Source organism: Dicentrarchus labrax, unplaced genomic scaffold, assembly GCF_905237075.1.
Source record: "Dicentrarchus labrax unplaced genomic scaffold, dlabrax2021, whole genome shotgun sequence".
NCBI classification, from domain to species: Eukaryota; Metazoa; Chordata; class Actinopteri; family Moronidae; genus Dicentrarchus; species Dicentrarchus labrax.
This window is the reverse complement of record NW_026136708.1, coordinates 11,871,261-11,892,560: the sequence shown is the minus strand read 5'-3', so window position 1 is coordinate 11,892,560 and position 21,300 is coordinate 11,871,261. Positions and strand designations below refer to the sequence as shown.

At 39.7% G+C, this 21,300-nt stretch overlaps 2 protein-coding genes across 5 annotated transcripts; one reads left to right on the top strand and one right to left on the bottom strand.

The window, feature by feature from the left end:
* The first annotated feature begins 1,040 nt into the window (after positions 1-1,040).
* On the top strand, positions 1,041-9,219 carry abcd4 (ATP-binding cassette, sub-family D (ALD), member 4). 3 transcript variants are annotated; one of them, XM_051407920.1, is made up of 19 exons: positions 1,041-1,387; positions 1,736-1,854; positions 2,203-2,330; positions 3,279-3,418; positions 3,625-3,741; positions 3,952-4,077; positions 4,479-4,529; positions 4,760-4,854; positions 4,945-5,066; positions 5,609-5,700; positions 5,905-5,994; positions 6,168-6,373; positions 6,821-6,912; positions 7,083-7,119; positions 7,314-7,363; positions 7,463-7,515; positions 7,609-7,685; positions 7,934-8,049; positions 8,552-9,219. In XM_051407920.1, exons 1-19 carry the CDS (start codon positions 1,347-1,349, stop codon positions 8,651-8,653), a joined length of 1,854 nt encoding a protein of 617 aa, XP_051263880.1. In that variant the 5' UTR covers positions 1,041-1,346; the 3' UTR covers positions 8,654-9,219. The 3 variants fall into 3 exon arrangements, with proteins under 3 accessions (XP_051263880.1, XP_051263881.1, XP_051263882.1); XM_051407921.1 differs by lacking the exon at positions 1,041-1,387 and having other exon boundaries at positions 2,208-2,330; XM_051407922.1 differs by lacking the exons at positions 1,041-1,387; positions 1,736-1,854; positions 2,203-2,330; positions 3,279-3,418; positions 3,625-3,741 and having other exon boundaries at positions 4,762-4,854.
* LOC127367800 (acetyl-coenzyme A synthetase 2-like, mitochondrial) lies at positions 6,049-20,966 on the bottom strand. 2 transcript variants are annotated; one of them, XM_051407918.1, is made up of 15 exons: positions 20,569-20,966; positions 19,188-19,284; positions 18,863-19,062; positions 17,949-18,124; positions 17,206-17,358; positions 16,967-17,114; positions 16,373-16,510; positions 15,163-15,255; positions 11,259-11,371; positions 10,526-10,652; positions 10,249-10,376; positions 9,829-9,892; positions 9,559-9,680; positions 9,318-9,474; positions 6,049-6,390 (listed from the first exon to the last, which is right to left on the bottom strand). In XM_051407918.1, exons 1-15 carry the CDS (start codon positions 20,879-20,881, stop codon positions 6,347-6,349), a joined length of 2,073 nt encoding a protein of 690 aa, XP_051263878.1. In that variant the 5' UTR covers positions 20,882-20,966; the 3' UTR covers positions 6,049-6,346. The 2 variants fall into 2 exon arrangements, with proteins under 2 accessions (XP_051263878.1, XP_051263879.1); XM_051407919.1 differs by lacking the exons at positions 6,049-6,390; positions 9,318-9,474 and having other exon boundaries at positions 9,590-9,702; positions 20,569-20,963.
* Between the last annotated feature and the right edge of the window lie 334 nt (positions 20,967-21,300).

Below are 21,300 nucleotides of genomic sequence, written 5' to 3'. Positions count from 1 at the left end.
ATCATTCATGCTTGATTTCCAAGAAACATATTCGGGAGATATTTCTGCTGCCCATCCTTAATCTACAGTATAAAACACTGACTCTAGCACTTGTTTAAATGTTTTAATTGTTTGTTATTTGCTGTTGTAATGCTCCTATGATGCTTTACTCCAATATGCCTCAATCATCATTTATACTAATGGAATATTTATAGGTCTATTAAGACCATCCATCTCACCAACTCATCTTTTTTTCTGTCATATATCCTTTGGAAATAATATGGAAACAAGAATAAAATATTCCAAAAAAACAAAACAAAAAATGCATTTTATTTTCAGAATTGCTCCGAGTGTATCTTTATTTCAAGGAAATGACATAAGAGGGACAGTCAGTCAGTGCACATGGGATTGTAGACCGGAGTGTGTTCAGTATTTGAGTACTCGGAATCTGGATCGTAATCTCCATTCCTTCTTTGACAACTGGGTCATGTGTTTTTTATTGGTTTTTTTACTCCCTGTACCCAAATAGCGCATTGCGATCATGTTTAACCTTTGAACAACTTAGATAAGGTTTTAGGTCTTTATCTCATTGTAATGCACGTGTGCACCCAGCCTCATCACAGGTCTTCTCTGTGTTCTTCTCATAAACTGCACTCTGGGTAATGGCTGCAGTTAACAGAGGTCATATAGGCCCATACCCACTTCTTTTTGGTTTTAAACACTTGTCTAGGTGTGGCTCCTATTACCTTAGCAATAGTAGCTACAGCACACAGAACCAAACTAAAGGGAGTTTTATTATATATTATAATCCCTTCATAGGTGTACAATACGTTATATAGCCTACAATATAAATTCCTGGGTTTAAGAGTGATAGTATATTTTTTCAGCTTTTCAGCATAAATCTACTATATAACACTAATGGTGCAAAGAACATTTAGCAAAAAGCTGTTTTTTAATAATAATGCTGCACATGCAAGACTTTTGTTTGTTTGTAAAAAAGCTTATCCTGATGTGAACCTTTTATTTTGAAAAATCGGAGAACATTAAACCGGACGTCCGGACTTTTACTTTTACCGACCAAAACATTCACCTTAAAACTCACATTGGCAGTGGACTAGCAAGGTGATGGTCGGCCGTAGGATGCTAAACTCAGACAACAAAGAAGCTAATTCATGTAGCAGCGAAAGTAATTAACAGGGAAGTTGTTCGTTGTTCGTTGTTCCGCTCACTAACAGCTGTCGCTAGCGGAGACGGTGGTGAGTCTAACGTTAGCTCGACCTGCTGGTTACAGAAAGTTCAAACAACGTATGTGAACTTAATAAGAACTTAATAATATTAGTCCCCCCTCGCTGCTGCCCTCAGTGCTGATGCCTCGTTTGGAAAAGCCAAATGGCCGAGGAACAAAAAGGTAAGAGTGAAGCTCCACTTTCAAGTAAACTGGTGGAGATGTATTCATTGATAGTCTCCATAACAACGAGGTTTTCTCTTAGTCCTCAGCCAGTTTAAGTAATGACAGTAATTTCTCTGAGATTAGAGACACGTACACAACCTTTCTCAAGTGATTGTAAAGACTAAAATAATGGTAAGAATATAGTGCAGCACTGTATTGGCTGGTTAAACAGTTTAAGTGTTGGTATTGCCATAAGGAGAGATGTCTGGTGCGAAGTAATGCAATAATTTCATCATAACAACCTCATAACATTTCATGCATGTTTACATTTTCTAATACAATGTTAATCTCTCTTGCTGACTCCAGACCAAAGTTAGACTGGAAGTTTGTTCAGCGGTTCTGTAGCATCCAGAAGGTCCTGTTCCCATCATGGACCAGTCAAAGTGTCCTGATGTTCGGGACGCTGCTTGCAGTTACTCTGACAGGTAAGTGCTGGTGTTACAAAAGCTGCTTGTGCAAGAGGACGCGTATGTTGGCCAAGATTGTCCCAGTCAGATCATCTAGCTGTCAAATTACTGGAAATGAAAAGTAAAGTTAATCGTCTCTCTTGTGAAGCCTCATCATGAGACGCATTCATGCTTGATGGACAGAGCCTTTTGTGGCATTGTAAAACTACCTTTCAGATAACACTAGACTGCATACTGTGTGTTCTTCTTACCCCTGACCTTTAGCTCAAAGGGTTGCCTCATTTTCCTACGTTGTTTTACAAGTCTCTGTTTAAACTGCCTCCCGACAATGCGCTAACACATCTCTTTTTTTTCCCTTGCTATTAGAGCAGCTGATCATTTACCAAGTGGGTGTCCTCCCCAGCCACTTCTACAATGTGCTGGCAGACAAAGATTACTCCGGCTTCAGGAGTTTGGTGGGCACAGCTATGGTGCTGATCTTGCTCAACTCCACAGTAAGTTGAAGGAGCTGTGGGGGATGGCAGGAGTTGACCTACTGATGATAGCAGCCAAAGAATAGTTAAAGAGTTCGACCCTCAGGAGGTCATAAATATCCTCCTGTTCTCTTTTTTAAAAAGTGTTTACTAATCATGCATGTGCAAAGTCAGCTGTCTCTTATCATTTTCCTTTGTGCCCAGCTTCTGATTGGTCTGTAGACTGAAGGGTATTGATAAAAGTATCAATACTGTAACTTTTAGATGAGTACTTTTAGATTCTGCACTCAAGCTTTTTATGTAGCTTTCATGTCAAACAGTGGTCAGAATATAGCTCGATATAGATGATACATTAACTAAGTGTTTTGTATATATTATCAATCAAGTAATAAATAATTCTTTATGATGCCAGTTAACTGTAGGTGTATGTTTACTATTTTCTGTGTGTGTGTGTGTGTGTGTGTGTGTGTACTGTATCTTATGAGCAGCAACTTATTACACCACATTCGGAAAGTTGACTTGTTTAATATTATGCAGACCAACAAAAACAGTCTTACTTCAACAATACAGTTATCATAATTAAATCCCAATAGTGTCTTCTTAGAGAAATATTTAGATGTGTGTACTCAAACTAAATCAGTTACATATTTCCCAATATATATTGTGTGACATCATGTTTGATCTCAGATGGCTGTTATCGTAGACGGTAGCGAGTTTACAAGGCCAGGGCGGCCTGACATGTTCATTTTACTGCAGACACACACTTGATCTTGATACTTGGATTTTGAACCTGAGAAACAAATATTTCACATAGTTTATTCCTGCTGTCTTGTCATATAATTGCTGTTTATTGTCTCTGTGTTACTTTTTCTCTCTAATAGACGACTTCTCTCTCTCTCTCTCTCTCTCTCTCTCTCTCTCTCTCTCTCTCTCTCTCTCTCTCTCTCTCTCTCTCTCTCTCCCCCCTAGTTGAAAAGTCTCGACCAGTACATTTGCAATCAGATGTATGTTAACTGGAGGCAGACGCTAACTGAGAGCCTCCATACGGCCTACTTCCAGGGCCGGGTCTATTACACACTCAATGTACTCCGAGAGGACATCGACAACCCGTAAGCTTTCATTTTTGTACTCTTACCTAGTGCTTTTTTTTTTTTTAAGAATATAGACACAAATGCAACTTAAATTCATCACTATGTATGAGTGTACGAATATAAATGTGTGCTTAGTGTTGATCATGTGGCTATTAGAATATTAAACATCATCAAAAAGTGGGATAATGTAATTTGTTTCTGGTTTCTTGTTTTCTAACTGCCAGAGACCAGCGAATCAGTCAGGATGCAGAGAGGTTGTGTAAGCAGATGAGCACCATGGCTAGTCGTTTGATTGTGTCACCGTTCACACTGGCCTACTACACCTACCACTGCTTTTACAGGTGAGCTTGTGGAGTACTGTAGCAACACTATAGTATATCAGACTCCTATGTACTATGTTTAACACCTACTGGGAAGTAGAGGTTAAAGCATCTGAGACAGGCTCTGTTATTACATTGTTACAACCCTATTTGCCAACATTTGTACTTGAGAGCGACACTAAACACTTGTTGTTTGTTTCTGTTTTAATGTATTTTCACTCTGAATTGCAGCACCGGCTGGATCGGTCCTGTTAGTATCTTTTGCTACTTTGTGATTGGGACCATTGCCAATAAAATCCTCATGGGGCCTATTGTCTCAACTCTGTTTGAGCAAGAAAAACTGGAGGGAGACTTCCGGTAAGTTTAGTACATAGGGAGGCATGGTGTACCAAGTGCCTGTGTGTCCGTAGGAATGTGTGCTGACAGGCAAGCAGAGCAGGACTGACTGTTTTTCCCTGAACTACAACAGTGGTTGGGTATGTTGCCAGCTGTACTTGATGTAAATCCTTTCGGTGTTTATTGTCAAGGAAGTCAACCCTTTGTAACAGGAAGTTTCTGTAGACTTTGGCCCAGTGCTTTTGCCTCAGGAAATGACACAGGATATCAGGATATGCGTCAGCTATGAAAGAGGAATTATAATGTCATCTGTCACAAGTTTAAACAGTGCTATTTTGTGTTATTGGAAGAACAATTGAATGAAAATTGTGTTCAATCTGAAGTTGTTCAGTAACAGTAAAAACATTTTTTTGTATCTCCAGATTCAAACACATGCAGATCCGTGTCAATGCAGAGTCTGCAGCTTTTTACAGGTAAGGCACATTATTAAACACATTATTTATTTACAAGGATAAATGTTATAATAATATTTTTTTTGGTGTCTCATGCACGAATCAGAAAAGTTATACAGCTATAGCCGTACAACTTCAATGGAAACTGTACAAAAAAATTGACACTAATAATAGTAATACTAATAATAACTCTGTCACATTAAATCACACTGATCATGCAGTTAAAGCAGGTTGCTGTGTATGTATTTAAGAGCTGGTAAAGTGGAGCACATGAGGACCAACCGAAGACTGCAGGCTCTGTTGGAAACTCAGAAGAGTCTAATAAACAAAGAGCTCTTGCTTTATAGTAAGAACATCACTCTACTATTTCTATACATCTTTCCTTGATTGCTTTAATTAAACTTGTAATGTTAACTTCTGACCTCTCCTCTCTCAGTTGGGGTAAACACCTTTGACTACCTTGGAGGTTTCCTCAGCTACATCATAATTGCCATTCCCATCTTCACTGGTATCTATGATGGTCTCACTCCTGGTGAGCTCAGTGCTCTCATCAGTAAGGTTGGCATTTTTTATTTTTGTCCCTTTTCCTACTTTTCAAAACTTTCTTCACATCGAAAAATAAGACCAAACAGAGGGAAAGTGGTTATGCAGCAGTGACGCACAGAAACACAGTGTTACGCAAAAAGCACATAAACACATCATATAAATGTCATAGTGAAAAGAAAAGTACACTCATTTAAACAATTTAAAAATAAGTTAAATTACAAATTTAAATATAAAATCTTGAAATATTTTAAATTGAATCCACAGTATGTGCCCACATCTACCTTTGTGTTTATTTGAAAGATATAAAAGGGTTGCCATCACACAATAGATGGCTGTTGCTAATTCAACCACTAGGTGGCAGCAAACGCTTTCAAGTGCCTGTTGTTAGACAGAGACCTCACTTCTGAGTATTACATGTCATCTCTTCTTCATGCTGTTGTCCAGTGTGTCATCTTGTTACTGCCTTTTGTTCTTTGTTCTAATACTCTTCTTTTAATTATCATGTCTCTTATTTACTCTCTGCTCTGGTTCTCCCTCTCCTTGTTCATATTCAGAACGCCTTTGTCTGCATCTACTTGATAAATGGCTTCACGCAGCTAATAGACCTGTCAACCACTCTGTCAGATGTGGCTGGATACACCCACAGGTATCACACTGCATACTTAAAATCACTTCCTGGAGGACAGATGATGACAGCAGCGCTTGGGCATGCCATCCAGTTTTCCATCAACAAATCTGTGTGTGTGTGTGTGTGTGTGTGTGTGTGTGTGTGTGTGTGTGTGTGTGTGTGTGTGTGTGTGTGTGTGTGTGTGTGTGTGTGTGTGTGTGTGTGTGTGTGTGTTGTGGTCAGGATTGGGCAGCTGAGGGAGGTGATGGATGACATTCTACGCAAGCAGTGTGACTATGACCCAGCATCAGGGGAAAGCTATGACTTTGACAGGTTTGTCTGCTGCAAAAAAGTAGTAATATTCAAATAAGAGACTGCACACACGGCTAGAATTTAGATTACATTTTAAAAAGACAAGGGGAAAGAATTTGACAAAAATGAGTTTAAAATGTTTATAACAACACGTGTCACATGTTCTTTATTTCTTATTAAATTTCTCCACATAGTGACTTCAATGTCCACGGGGGCCCTGTGGACACTGCCTTCATCCTGGATCATCTTTCATACAAATCTCCTTACTCAGATGAGCTGCTGGTGGAGGATCTGAGTCTGAAAATCAACCAGGGAACAAATCTGTTGGTAGTGGGGAACACGGGCACCGGCAAGACGTCACTACTGAGGGTCCTCAACAGACTCTGGGAGGCACACAGCGGTAAGAGAGCAGCGAGGCTGAGGAAGTTTGATTCAGACAGGAAGTAATGAATAAAAAGGTTTCATGGCTCAGGACCAGTTTAGGCTGTAATAATAACACCTGACTGGAAATAATTATATGTATTTAAGAATAGGAATAGAGGAAGAATGTGCATGTGTGAAAATATATATTCAGAGATATGTGGACATATTGGCAAGAAACAACAAAAGCTGTTCTTTTACTGAGGTGGTCAGTGAGGAGAGGCAAGTTTTGTGTGATCTGTGTTTGTGGCTAGGTAGGATGAGAGGGAGCTATATGTGATCTAGATACTTTTCTGTTCCTCTTTTCCTAGGAGAAGTGCAGAGAGTATCACTGTTTCTGTTTGTTACCCATACTAAGGATTTCAAAAAAGACTTGATTTGTGATGTCTGCGCTCAGTAGCTTTATGACAGCGTCTTATCTCCTCAGGTTTTGTCCAGATGACCACATGTTTTGGCCCCAGAGGAACCCTCTTCCTGCCTCAGAAACCTTACCTGACTGATGGCACACTGCGTGAACAGGTCTCTGTCTCTTTTTTTATTTTGTTTCTCTGTTGAGCCTGAAGTGTGTCAAATAATAAATACATCCGTATAGATGCTACGCTTGTTGTAAGTTTACCAAAGTGCTGAAATCTACCTAAATTAGAAAGAGATTAGATTGAATGAGGATTAACTGGAACTCTCTCCCACAGGTGATCTACCCATTGAAGGATATTTACCCTGAATCAGGTATCAGATTTCACTCTGACTGTCTGATAGATGTTAATTGATTTAATTACAGAAGTTGTTGTTCAAGCAAGGAAACCTACAAAGATACATACATATATAGTAGATCAGTGTATATAGATGCAACTCTTATATTTACATTAATCTTTGTGCTTCCTCCAGGAACGACTGAAATAATGATGTGTCCTTTCTTTCAGGGTCAGTGGACGATGACAGAATTATACAGTTCTTAGAACTAGCAGGAGTGGTGAGTGACTGACCTACAACTATATTCCTTATAAACTCTGTATGTGTTGGTAATTTGAACATTCACTGATCCTGAATCAAACTTCTATGTGTGCTCCAGTCCAATCTCCTGAAGCGGACAGGTGGGCTGGATGAAAGGGTGGACTGGAACTGGTAAGAGAGGAAATACAAGTAGAAAACCCACAAAGTGAAACAATTGATGTGTGTATTATGTGAGGCAGTGTGTGAACTAGTTTTTCTCTGCAGGTATGATGTTCTGTCTCCAGGTGAAATGCAGCGTCTCTGTTTTGCTCGACTCTTCTACCTGCAGCCTAAATATGCAGGTGTGTTGCTTTGGATTTGTGTAATGTATTCATGAACCGATCTGAGGAATCGAGACTTTGAGCTCTTCTGACACAGCAGTTTCAGGAGAGCTGGCCTCGCCCACTCTCTGATTTACCACCTAAATTTAGCATTTCAGATGTGAAACATTTGCATTTTTTCATCCTGTCCTCTCTGTTAGAGGTCACCCAGACTGGAGCTTTTTTAAACTTGTTGGTTTCTTTACATTTCTACAACTTTGTCTTTGCAGTATTGGATGAGGCCACCAGTGCTTTGACGGAGGAGGCAGAAGCACAGTTGTACCGAACCTGTAAACAGCTTGGAATGACTTTGGTCAGTCTGGGACACCGTAGCAGCCTGGAGAAGGTAGACTGAACATGCATTTATGAGACAGCTCGAAATATGAAGGATGGTTTGGTGTCACTTTATTGTTATTTTGCTCCAAAAAATCCAGCGTGAAAAAATTAAAATGGTGAAATCTACAAAAAAAGTGATGGGATATATTGAATTTTTACACTGCAAGTGCTCATTACAGTAAATACCCAAACCTGTATTAGATTCTCTCAGAATCAGAATCAGATATACTTTAATAATCCCGTGGGGAAATTACTTGTGGGGGGAACAAGAGGAGAGGGGAGGAGAAAAAAAGCAGCTCCCAGACTCTGCTCCTGTAGGGGAGTACAGTGTGGGACATGGAAAATCTCCTCTGAATGGAATAAAGTTGAGCTTGTGCTTTTTTTTGTCAGTCCATGATTATTCTGTTTCAGTATGGCAGTCCTCTACGTTTTACCACTAACCCCTTTTGCTTTGTTCTAACGTCTGTCTAAATCTATGGAGGATATTAACTGTATCTTTCTGTTTCTCCCAGTACCACGATGTCCAGTTGAAACTGTGTGGAGGAGGCCAGTGGGAGTTAACTAAGTTAAAAGGAGAAAGAAGAAGCCACACATCTTCAGAGTCATCTCTTTGAAATCCTGGACATGCAGGAAGCATCGGCGTGGGATCTGAGCACAGAAAACACTCCTGAATTCCTCAGTTACTGAACCGACACTCAAGTGCTCTTAACTAGGCGCTTACCTTACCAGTTCCTCCAGCAAAGGTCGCTAACTGTGCACAACCAGTTTGTATGTATTCATGTCCACAGACATTTTAAGAAGATGACATTTTTCTACAGGTTGCTCCAGAGTGCAACATTTTTTTAAACAAGAGGGCGGTTTGGAGGACGCACAAAGTGTTCTGGACCTGAAAGCTTTGCCAAACGAATGGTTTGAATGGCTACATTATTGTAAGAATAAATGCACCTATTATGACCATAAATCAGTAAAGAAGAAAAGGGACACTTTAAGACTCTAAATCTGCCTTTATGTAAGATTACATTTGTTTACTGTATTATGTTTACAATTACTACATCTGGAATATTATTATTAGTACTATCAAGAGCGGAGTTCATCTGTGGATTATACATATTGTTATAAAAAGTTGTTTACCTGATTGCATTAAAATTTTCATATGTACAATAAAAAAAAAAAAACCTAAGTGGTTCAGTGAAATATAAAGTAACAGGCAAGCATCACTTTCATCTTCCTCTTTAGATGAGCATGTTTTTCAGAAAACACATCATCGTTGTTGTTTACCAGAGAGCTTGCGGTGACCTTCGATGATCTCTTGAACTGCTGCAGGATCATCCAGAGTGCTGAGGTCACCCAATCCGTTCAAGTCTTGCTCCACCACTTTCCGCAGCACCCGGCGCATAATCTTTCCCGAGCGTGTCTTTGGCAGACGCTGGATGAACTGTGGGAGTCGTCAAAAAGTGACTGAGTACAAGTTAGTCTTAAATATCTGTTTGCGATTTAAAGTCAGTGAGACAGAATTTACCTGGATGCAGTCTGGACAGGCGTACTTGGCAATCTTTTTAGACACTAAGTCGTTCAGCTGCCGGGACAGGTCCATCTCTTCAACGTCCATACCCTTTTTTAGCACCACAAAGGCATACACACCTGACAACACAGAGAGAAAAAACTGCTCCTATGATGGACATTGTTAGCTAAAATAATTTCCCCCTGGGATTATTAAAGTATTTCTGATTCTGATTCTGATTCTGAACAGTGGCATTAAATTAAAAAAGATTGACTGAATTACACTCACCTTCTCCTTTGATGTTATGTGAGTATCCGATGACGGCAGACTCAGCCACTTGAGAGCATTGATTCTGTTACAGAAATCACAATCAGGATCCTCTTTACACTTTATGGGGAAATATGTAACTGCTTGAGCATGGGGAAAAAATGGCAAAAGGGCTTTTAATGGAACAGAAATGACTTCAACCCTCTTTTCCATATTACGTTTGAATGTATTTTTATTCATGATTTTATCGTGATATATTTTAATACATGTCCACTGGACATATTTGTCATTTTCCTGTCAGATGAATTCTTTCTTCTGCTAATTTAAGCTAAAATTAGTATAGTATAGTCTTCATGAGGATGTTACCCTTATTTGTTTATGAATGTAGCAAGCAATGCTCAGATACATTAAAATAACTTGTTTATCATTGATTGACCGTACCACCACATCCTCTATCTCTGCGGTCCCGATCCTGTGACCGCTCACGTTAATGACATCATCAAGGCGCCCGGTGATCTGGTAGTATCCCTCCTTAGAGCGATAGGCGCCATCACCAGTAAAGAAGTAACCTATTGTTCCAACAAAAGAGGGATTTAAAAGCTGTGAACTTACAGAAACAAGATGGTGACAGCCATAAGTTTCCATAAGTTATTGTCTTCACCCACAATACAACAACAAAGGAAGACAGAAACACCATAAAAACAGTTTGTTCTTGTACCAGGATAAGGCTGACAGTAGGTCTCAATGAATCTCTGGTGGTTGTTATGAATGGTTCGGGCCATACCAGGCCACGGCTGAGCTATACACAGAGCTCCAGATGTGTGGTTGGAAGTCAGCACTTCTCCCTGAAGGAAATGTTAAAACAGTGATGAATGTTAATGTAAGAAACAAACAACAAAATAATGAATGAGTCATAAATCAAAGTCACAAGTGCAAATAAGACTATGGTAAGAGTGCAAAAATGATAGTGTTATAATGTATTAAGTATTATTCGGTGCATGTTATTTACAGCATTGCATGGTCAATGAAACTGGTGATTTAACTAACAACAAGACAAGACATAAAAAAAAATGATATTAAAGCATGTGAATATTGAATCTCTTACAGTGCTGTGTGATGGTGTTTGTGTGTATGTCTTTGTTCAGAGGGGGGACAAGAAATCAGCTCAGAGACACCACTCCCAACTGTCTGCACAATCTGTGCAACTGCACTAGCCACAAAGTAGTTTGACAGATTTTTAATATGGAGCTTGGCACACACAGAGTGAGACTGACGGGTGGGAGCAGGGCGAGTATCAAAAGTGACACAGCTGGTGACTAGTTTATAATCCTAATCTGACCCTCCCTCTGGGCCGTTCCCAGCCATCCAACATTTGCAGGGATGGCAGGCTACACACACACACACACACACACACACACACACACACACACACACACGGATGAGCACAACACCTCAGTGTCCATGAGCGCTGGCTTGATGCCAAAGAAAGGTCTCATAGCCATTCCTGGGACAATCTCTGCGTCTGGGTTTGATGGCCTTGGGGTGATGCAGATGCCACCTGTCTCTGAGAACACAGAGCAAAATAAGGCAGATTATAACGCTGGTGTTACTCTATATTTATCTCAATAATTTGCATAAAAAGAATAAAACAATGTGTTTGTCAGTTGTTAAATAGTTTCTGAATTCCCTAGAGCCAGACTGATTAATATAGTGCAACACAGAAAGACAAAGAATTTATATATTCATATCATGGAGAGTAACCTGAATGGAAAAACATAGCTGTAAATCTTTGTTATTTTTTAAAATCATTGCTGATTCAGTGCATCTCACTAAATCAGAGTGGAAAAACATCAAATGAAAAAGGAAAGGGACACAGGATGATGAATGACAGAGCCAACTAACTGTAAATCTAGCATAAGCCCTTCTCACTGCTACAGCTGTAGGTTGTGGAATTAACAGCCATAGTAAGTAAATTAAATGCAATTAGGTTTGGATCCGGACCTCAGGGACCCTGATTATCTGCCTGGTGGTGTTGGTGGCAACAGTGCCGGAGACAGCAGAGGGGACCCGTTATAAAAGTAGGACACAACAGATGATCCCACAATAGCATTAGCAACTGGCATCCTGTTTAGATCAACTGTAACCGTGAGACTTCTGGACTAAAATCCTCTCAAAATGTAATCAACACTGTTCAGTTCAGCATTTTTTTTTTTATTATTGAAGGTTGTCTTTAACATTAAGAAAATTATAAATAGCTTATAATAAATAATTAAATGTGCAGAAAGTTAGTTGAGAAAATTGATATCACATAGACTCAAATGTATTTGTTCAGTACGAATTCACACAGCCAGCAGCTGGTTCGCTTAGCTTAGCACAAAGACTGGAAACAGGGGGAAACTGCTAGCCTAGCTCTTAGCTCAGAGTGTGTTACCTTTAGAGCCAGGCTAGCTGTTTCCCCCATCTTCAGTTGTTATGCTAAGCTAAGCGAACCGGCTGCAGACGTGAGGGTGGTGTAAACCTTCTTTAACTCTTAGTACAAAAGCAAATAAGGATATTTCCCAAAATATCAAACTATTGCTTTAAATCAATGCTTAAACATATGAATTTAAACATGTAAATACTAGAATATATTCATATTTCTTTCCTTCCATCTTACTTTTAGATGCAACAAAGCTTTTCCACCTCCTGTCCTCCTGCATCCTCTCACCTCTCTAGTCCTGTATGACCCAACACGAAGGCCGTATGCCAACAGCGGATCAAAATCTAATTTTCTCTCTAAACAGGCTACTTGCTCCCAGATCAACCAAATGGCATTTTATGAATAATGCCACTTAGTCCTAATTGGAAACACTGGTCCTGGAAAAATAACCTAATAATATAATCCTTTTTACAGAAGTAGGGTATTTGGGTCATATCTGTGTCCATAATTCTCAAGCTCATGATGCTCTGATGTTTAATTATCGTCGATTAATTATAGATTTTTGCCATTTGTATGGTAATTAACACAGCTTTGCTCCATTTGGTCATTACTTAATCTAATTTGAAGGGACTGAGGATGAAACCCATAGTGTCAGTTGGGTCCCGCGTTCATCCTCAAAATTGATTTTATTAGCGAAATCAGCTGATTTTAAACATGTTGTCATTAAGTCCCATCATAAGCTACTTTAGCAGAGGAAAAGTGGTTACTTTACTGTGACATCAGAGAATTATATGGGTGAAGGACAGTTTTGCTGCAAGCTCGTCAGTGCAATTACTGTAATTATACTGTCACTGCAATGCATTGTGGTATAATTTCAGTAAAGTACAGAGTCTATAGTTTTTATTTCACTCTGTTATCTTGTATCATAATCATTGAGGAGGGTATAAAGTATCACATGACTAAAAATTTACTAAAATAGTTTCTCTGAGCTCAATATGGAGACAAATTGAAGACCAAATGTCATTTTCTTTGTGCGTTTGAGAGGTGGTCAGCCTACAAAAGGCACTCCTCTGAAGGGGGGAAGTGGACAGACTGAGTATCTCCAGATGGCCGCGATCCATTTTGTTACGTGGCTCTTTTTGGCAGCTAGACAACACTTGCATTCTGCAGTTAAAATGTATCCAAACCTCAGCTGTATTCTGCGAGTGTTTCGACAAACAAAACAGGGAAGTAGGGATGAAATTACAGCGTGATGGTGTTAATGTTTACCATCATTATTCTTCAATATTTAGAGATTTAGTCCATGCCTCTAGTTCCCAGTGCTTCAGATGTTCTACTCTACGAGGAAAACATCTGTCTGGTTGAGTCCAGAAGGGATAGAAACATTCCCTCGCTTTATGCGTGTGTGTGTGTGTGTGTGTGTGTGTGTGTGTGTGTGTGTGTGTGTGTGTGTGTGTGTGTGTGTGTGTGTGTGTGTGTGTGTGTGTGTGTGTGATGCTGTACATGTACACACCCACATACTGTAATACTGGGTATGAATACACACACACGTCCACAGCCCCGATGTTATGTAACAATATTACTGTTGGAAGGACGGAGCATACCGCTCTCCCCCTTTAAGACCGACTGATTTAGTGCCTGCAGACGTGGCTATTCGAGGAAGAGTTCGTGAACTCAACAGCCATTTGTGGAGGGATTGTGATCATGCTAACATGTGAATGAATGAGAGACTAAACCGAGTTCAGTGTGAGCACAAAACAGTCGATTTAGTGAATTGGTAATGACATAGGACAAGAAAGAAAGCCTTGAGCAAACACAGCATCCCTTAAGCCAAAATACCCATGAGCACGTTTTACCATATGCATTCAGCGTTGAAAAGATTAGTCACTGAATGATTAGCTGACTGAATAAATAAATAAATCACTCATTTTTAATAATCAATTCATCATTTCAGTCGTTCATGTAGTTATGTTAGAATATCATTATTTGCTGGTTACAGTTTCGCAGTAGAGTATTTGGGTTAATAGAAACAGCCAATGACTGGGATGCTTGCTTGACAAATGATGCAACTTAATTACAACTGATTCATTTTATATGAATTAATTAATTAATCAAGGAATTATTTCGGTACTGCTGTGAACAAACTGTTAAACCAAGACTGTGGTTTGAATATAAGCAAGCCAACAACTTTCTGTTCTGTTTTAAACAACTGGAATTTGTCTTTTGTAGACTGACGTTTTTCTTTAATTAGACATGGAAATGTAATAAAATTGGTGTGGTAACCTTTTTGGTCACTCCACAACATTGGTCTAAAGTATAGGACTGATTGCAGTTAACTTTTATACATTCATGGATCTCCTGACTTTCCCTCCAGTGCCACCAGGTTTATATTTTTAGTTTAGATTTCCATTAAATTTGGTTCAGACAATCACGTCAGGATGAATTTGAATCACTCTGATGATCCCCTGATTTTTCAACTATAGCACCTTAATCAGCTCTACATTTTAATTTGATACTTTGATAATTTAGGACAAAATACAAAACTACAACTCAAAACTAATGACATTCCCATCAGCCCTGTACTTTCTGTTTAGAGATAATAGCACGTTAGCATGCTAACACGCTAAACTAAGATGGTGAACATGGTAAACGTTCATAATGCTGTGAGCATGTTAGGGGCTCCCAAACTTATTAATGTCAAGGACCTCAACAGTAGATGAACATTAGACCACGGTCCCCCAATTTGAGAGGATTTTATCTAGAGACTTTTTTTTTTATTTTAAGTTTGAAGATAATAAAATGAATCAATGCTCAAACTACAAATAACAATTAATAAAAACAGCCAACCCTGTTTCTTCTCTTGTTCCAACTTCCAAAACGTTTTTTTTTTTTTTTTTTTTTTTATAAATTAAGCATTTCAGTGTATTCACAGTTACCTGTTTGCCACCAGGTGTCCACCACAGGGCAGCGTCCGTCCCCAACCACTGTGTGGTACCACTCCCACGCTTCTGTGTTGATGGGCTCACCCACTGCACACACACAAGGACAGCTTAAATCATATAATGTAGTCATATCTTGTTTTTGTTTACTTCTTTTAGTCATATTTTTGACATGTTTTGCAAAGATTATAGTGAATTGATGAAGCAGGCAAACACTCAAGCACTCAACAAAAAAGTGTTTCTGTAAGAGAAGAAATCTGTTGGATAAGATAGGGATTTACATTCTTTATGTTAAGCTTTGTGTTTTACCCATACGCTTCATGTTTCAGGGGAGCAGGTGTGTGTGTTTGTGTGTTTGTGTTTGTGTGTGTGTGTGTGTGTGTGTGTGTGTGTGTGTGTGTGTGTGCATGCCTTGATCTCCTGGCATGCCGGACTTTACCTTGGACACTGTGGATCACTGAGGCATGTTGACATACCAACCAGGCTTGGTATGTAACACGTGTGTGCACTTCGACGAAAGGAATTCATATGGTAAAGCTCTGAAGTACACGACTCTGAAGTACACTGTCCACCATCACAGTCTCTCATGTGGACTAGCTGGTTTATGTGACAGGCTGAGTTGGATAAATTAAATCAATGCATGCTAACCAATCAAAAACTGTTTGCTAAACAAACCACCACTCACAGTTGTACTGTACATCTGTCAACCATCTCTTGGTGCACAAGTTGTAAAATTAAGTCATAAAAATGTACTATGAGCAGGGATGCGGCTCTGAAACATCTTATTTAAGTCATTTTCAAATTAAAATCATTCGCACGTGAATAGAAACATCCAAAGGAAGGGTTAACCCTCCATTTGTAGCCATAATTATTATTATCAGTTATTATAACATTTTGCTCATCAATATCCATCTTATTAGTAATTGTATGAAGTAAAAATAAATGTAAAAGAGCCAGATATGTCCATTTCAACTATCTATTTTGTTTTAAAGCTGCATACACGCAACTGTGGTACGTATGGTAGGTACAGACTGAATTGGGATGTAGTTCTATTAATGATGTGTGGTTATATATAATAATTGGTGGTGGTTGCCACTTTGTCCACCAATTGCTTGTGTTGCAGAAAGGAGAGTTGGCCACCACTGAGCAAATAAACCAGGTTGGAAAAAATAATTTAATGGTGAGCACTTGTTGGTGTTTGGCGTACCAGAGCCAAGAGTTTTGAGGGTGGATCGGTCGTATTTGTGCACCCACTGGTTTCCATACTTGAGCAGTAAGCGGATCGCTGTGGGAGCCCCATAAAACTGGTTTATCTTAAGTCTCTGAACCATCTCCCAGTACCTTCCTGTGAACAACAAAACATGTCTGAGTTAGCATGCTCCAAAGAGATTCCTGGCCTTTGACTGAGATGATACTAAAAATGTAAATTCAGAAATTGGAGATTAGACTGAAGCTTGCAGACTAACATCAGACAAACCCTTCTCAGTTTTGAACAGTTTTTCCTTGACAATAACAAGACGTGTCTGCTGACACAAATGACGACTGTGACTCCTCTGTATACAGAAGTCCTAATTTTAGTGTGGAAAGTATGGCCAAGTTCAAGTTCAACTATAAACAGTTATACATAGACAGAGACACAAGCATGCAGAGTATTCCCGTCCTTCACATAAAATGTTATATTAACATGTCAGCAAAACATTAGATCTAATAAAATGCCTTAATGCTATTCGATTTTTTGTATGTATTTATTATGAATTTGTCAGCCTGTGTGACACATTCATACATTTTCTGGCATTCATACCTGGGTCAGGGTAAATAGGAGTGCTCTCAAACAGGACGGAGGTTCCCCCGTTGGCCAGGGGCCCGTAGACACTGTAACTGTGTCCTGTTATCCAGCCAATATCTGCCACACAGCCGAACACATCTCCATCATGGTAGCTGAAGACATACTGGCGATGAGAGGAGAAGAAGATTTATGGGATTGGATCGGATCAAAAGAGAAGAAAAAATATAATCAACAAGACAACACAGGTTGTTTACCCGGTGCGTGAGTGCAGCATAGAGCAGGTATCCTGCCTGAGTGTGGACGAGCCCTTTAGGTTTCCCTGTGCTGCCTGACGTATAAAGCAGGAACAACACGTCCTCACTGTCCATGGCAGCCGGCTCACACACCACATCCTCCTTCTGCATCTCCTGCGCATTGTCAGAAATCACATGTAGTAACCACAGCATAGTAATGAAACCACAACCAAACAAACTTAATTGCTTTCTCTTGTTGAAATATAATCTGGTGTTGAATGACAAACAGTAGATAGACGGGGTGTCACACATGCCATATAACTTATCATGATGAAAGAAGAGAGATTAACATTTTAAAAGGCATGTAAGAATAATAAGTTTACATAACCACAAAATCCATTCAGCAGCTAATCTGGAGCTTTCAATCATATCACAGGATCTTCCTCAGCAGATGAAGTTTGCCCAGTTGTTGTGTCATTTTTCTTTGAGGAAGATTATGTGATACGACAGAAGCTTCAGAACAGCTACTTATGGATCTGGTGGTGAAACTGTCCTGTTACCAAAAAATCTAAAATCCAAATTGACTAAGTGATCAGTCAGTTAGTCAATCAATGCAAAATGAACTGTTTATTCTGCATTTTTACTTAATAAACGTTTTTCTAAATCTTTATTTGTCCAGGGAAAGGTGACACAGTGCACTTGCGGTCCTCTGCTGTCGGCATTAATATCTTAATCAATGTCTGGTTTTCTTTCTGCTCTCTCACCTCCTCCATGGCAACATCCTTGGCTGTCATGGCGACCGGATTCTCTGTTCTCATAGCAACAAACACCTGCTGTACTGTCGGGCAGCTCTGAACAGCTGTATCCACCGTCTTCTTCAGCTCGGTGAGCTTACCCCCTCTGACGCCCTGGTTCACCGTGATGACGGTGCTGGACTGGGCTGAAAACATGACGGATATCAAATCAGACTGCTGTGGTCGGTCAGTATGTGGATATCAAAATGTTACTGCCACTTTCTGCATTTTAATTACATTTTAAACTTAAAATTACAAATATTGTGATAAAAAATAGGATTCTTGACAAACCCTGGGTATTGTGACAGATGATAAAGTAACCTGTTTAGATTGTATTTTGAAACACACATTGAGTCTCATAAAGGGCCCAAGAACAAAGAACAAGGTGAAAAGTGAGGAGCCAATCATAATCTTTTGGTCTAGAGACAAAAATAATATTTAAAAAAGCATGCAATGCTAAAGAAATACAGGATTTACACAGTCGCTCGGGTCTCTTCTATTTTTCAATATTTCTGTATTAACAATGGATAACATTAATGTAAAAGACGTAACTTATAGTGATAAACCCACAGATAATCATAACCAACTCCTCTAAGCTCTATGGAGCTTTTCCTTTTGTGATGATTTACTGTTTTGGTTTCAACAATTTCATCAACACTTTTACCAAATACAGGTTTTGGAGTTGGCTACAACATTGATAGAAAGACTAAACCAAAACAGTAAAGTTGTGGGATCTAAAACTAAAACAAAGACCTGAAAATATATTCCGGATAATGTTTCGACCCATTGTTAATAAAGATATTAATCGGTGCAGCTTTAAAACGTATAGTGGAAATCTGTTTCCAGACTCATTTTGTCCCTCATCAGCAGTGACTCTGTCTCACCGTCTCTTATTCGCTCTGCGAGAGCCTCAGCACTGAACCCTGCAAACACCACGTTGTGTGCTGCACCAATACGGGCACAGGCCAACATCGACGCCACAGCCAGAGGGCAGGAAGGCATGTAGATGGTGACACAGTCGCCCCTCTTCACACCATGCCGCCTCAACAGGTTGCCCAGGCGACATGTCATCTCCAGTAGCTGCCTGTAGGGAGATATCAATGAACCACGCTACAATACAAAGAGAAGGAGGAACACACACACACACACACACACACACACACACACACACACATACACACACACACACACTAAAGCCAATCTGCTGACCTGTAGGTGACCTTGAACTCTGACCCTGGTTCATCTCTCTCCCAGATCAGAGCGACCCTCTCAGGACAGGTGTGCACATGGCGGTCCAGGCAGTTCACTGCATGTGCCCATAAAGAAACCCGATACACACAGTAAAATCTCCCATTATTCGCTTCATTCATCATCACATCAGCATGGTGCATTCAGGGTTCTTTGGATCATACGGTGATAGAGATTCTTACGCTGAGGTAGTCAAAGTAGTACTTTTCACAACTTTTATTTTATACACCTTGGAAACAATACCAGTGACCTCAATGGCGGGTACGGCCATACTCACCAGAGGTGGCAGTACTCAATAAGAACTCTGTAGTGAAGTACTGGGGAGTACCGTCCCATTTCAGGTACTGGTAAAAACTTCATTCAAACTGCTAAATATTCACTCAATATTAGTAATTGTGGGCTATTACTTTTCTCATTCATAACTTTAATACTTTTCAGATTTTCTGGGAAATTTTCCTCATTCAAATGAGTGGATGGAATTTTCAAAAGTGGCACATTTTCATTTTTTACTTTTTACTCTCATTCATACTTTCTGGCAGAAACTCCATTTAACTTTTTAAAAGGTTTCATACATTTTAGGTATTGTTCAACTTTTAAATTCCATTCAAACTTTTAGCTTTCTTCGAATCTTAGTTACACAGGAAGTAGTACCAACAAAACTACTCATGTTAAACTCTTTCAACTCATTCAAACAACAGTGGAGAGGAGCTGTAAAATCGCCTAAAAATTTTCTCTTAAACTTGCTCTTACTCCCCTGATTTTCACTTCATATACATAATGTAGGCTATACATCAAAATGTGGATGGAGGAGGATGGGATGGACTTGCTACTGATCAACGCCTGGGTCTGGACTGAGGGTAACCGCCAGCAGGGAAAGTTCCACTCCGACAAACGGAGGACAGTAAAATGAAAATGTTCAAATTTGGCACCATGTAACTAGTTTGTGTTGTCTATCATAGTTACACATAGAACTGATTGTTTAAAGATGGTGTAGAGTAATTTTTGAACAAACAGGACAAGAAAGTAGGGAAGACACCTTCTTTCTTACCTATCTTATATACTCAAAATGGTCAACCTTATTCCTATTCATTAACCCCTTTCCACTTTTCCAACCCTACATGCTCCTTCAGCTGCTTCTCCATAAAAATTAATGCCAACAATGCAGTTTAGCGTCAGCTAACAGCCAAACTGAATTTCCTTCAGAAGTTGTCTTCTTTAGTTTAAAAGTGTTCCTCAAAAAGCAGCATGATCATGACTTCAGTTTATTCTAACGACCATCTTTTTTTTGTTATAAATCCAATTACTGGTCGCACTAACTGATTAGATGTGAAGATAATCTTACCGGACACGTTCAGCTTTCCTCCCTCAAACCACTTAATCCTGCCTCGGCTCAGGTCACAGTCCTGGACCGTGTGGAAAGGACTGATCCAGCTCAGTCTCTGGCGCGCCGCAGCGGCCCAGAAGCTCTCACTGTTGGAGACGGAAAACTCCTGCAGCGCCGAGCAGTCCGACACCCCTTCAAACCCCGCAGACTCCGGCATAAACGCCGCAATATTATGTCTCCTTCCACCCAACACATGGAAATAAGATCTGAAAACCCGACGACTTAAGGAGGCAACGACGCACTTTGAAGCGCATCCACAGGGCAGCCACATCGTGAAAGTGAAAGTATTCCGCGTTACACCAATTTATGTTCTGCAACGCATTTCCGTCTCCGATACTGCAGCCTTTAAGCAATTCTGGAAGTTACTCTGCTCAACTTAAGCGAAAGGGAAAACTTGGAAACTCCAAACGGAGTGGAGGGGCTGGAGGAGTGATGTGTTAAAGGGCGGTACAAACCCATGTGGTGACACTTCTTTCTGTTTTTGGAAAGTATATAAGGTTGCAACCAAAATTTCAACATCGGTTGCAAAGTTTGTTTTTGCGCAACACGCAGGATTTCTGTGTTTAAAGGCCCTCTCTAGACGATCTAAGACATAAAAACACTTGAATGATGAATAGTACTCATACATCACTCTGCACAGTGAAGCTCAAACATCCAAGTAAACAATAAAAACAAACGAAACACATTTTT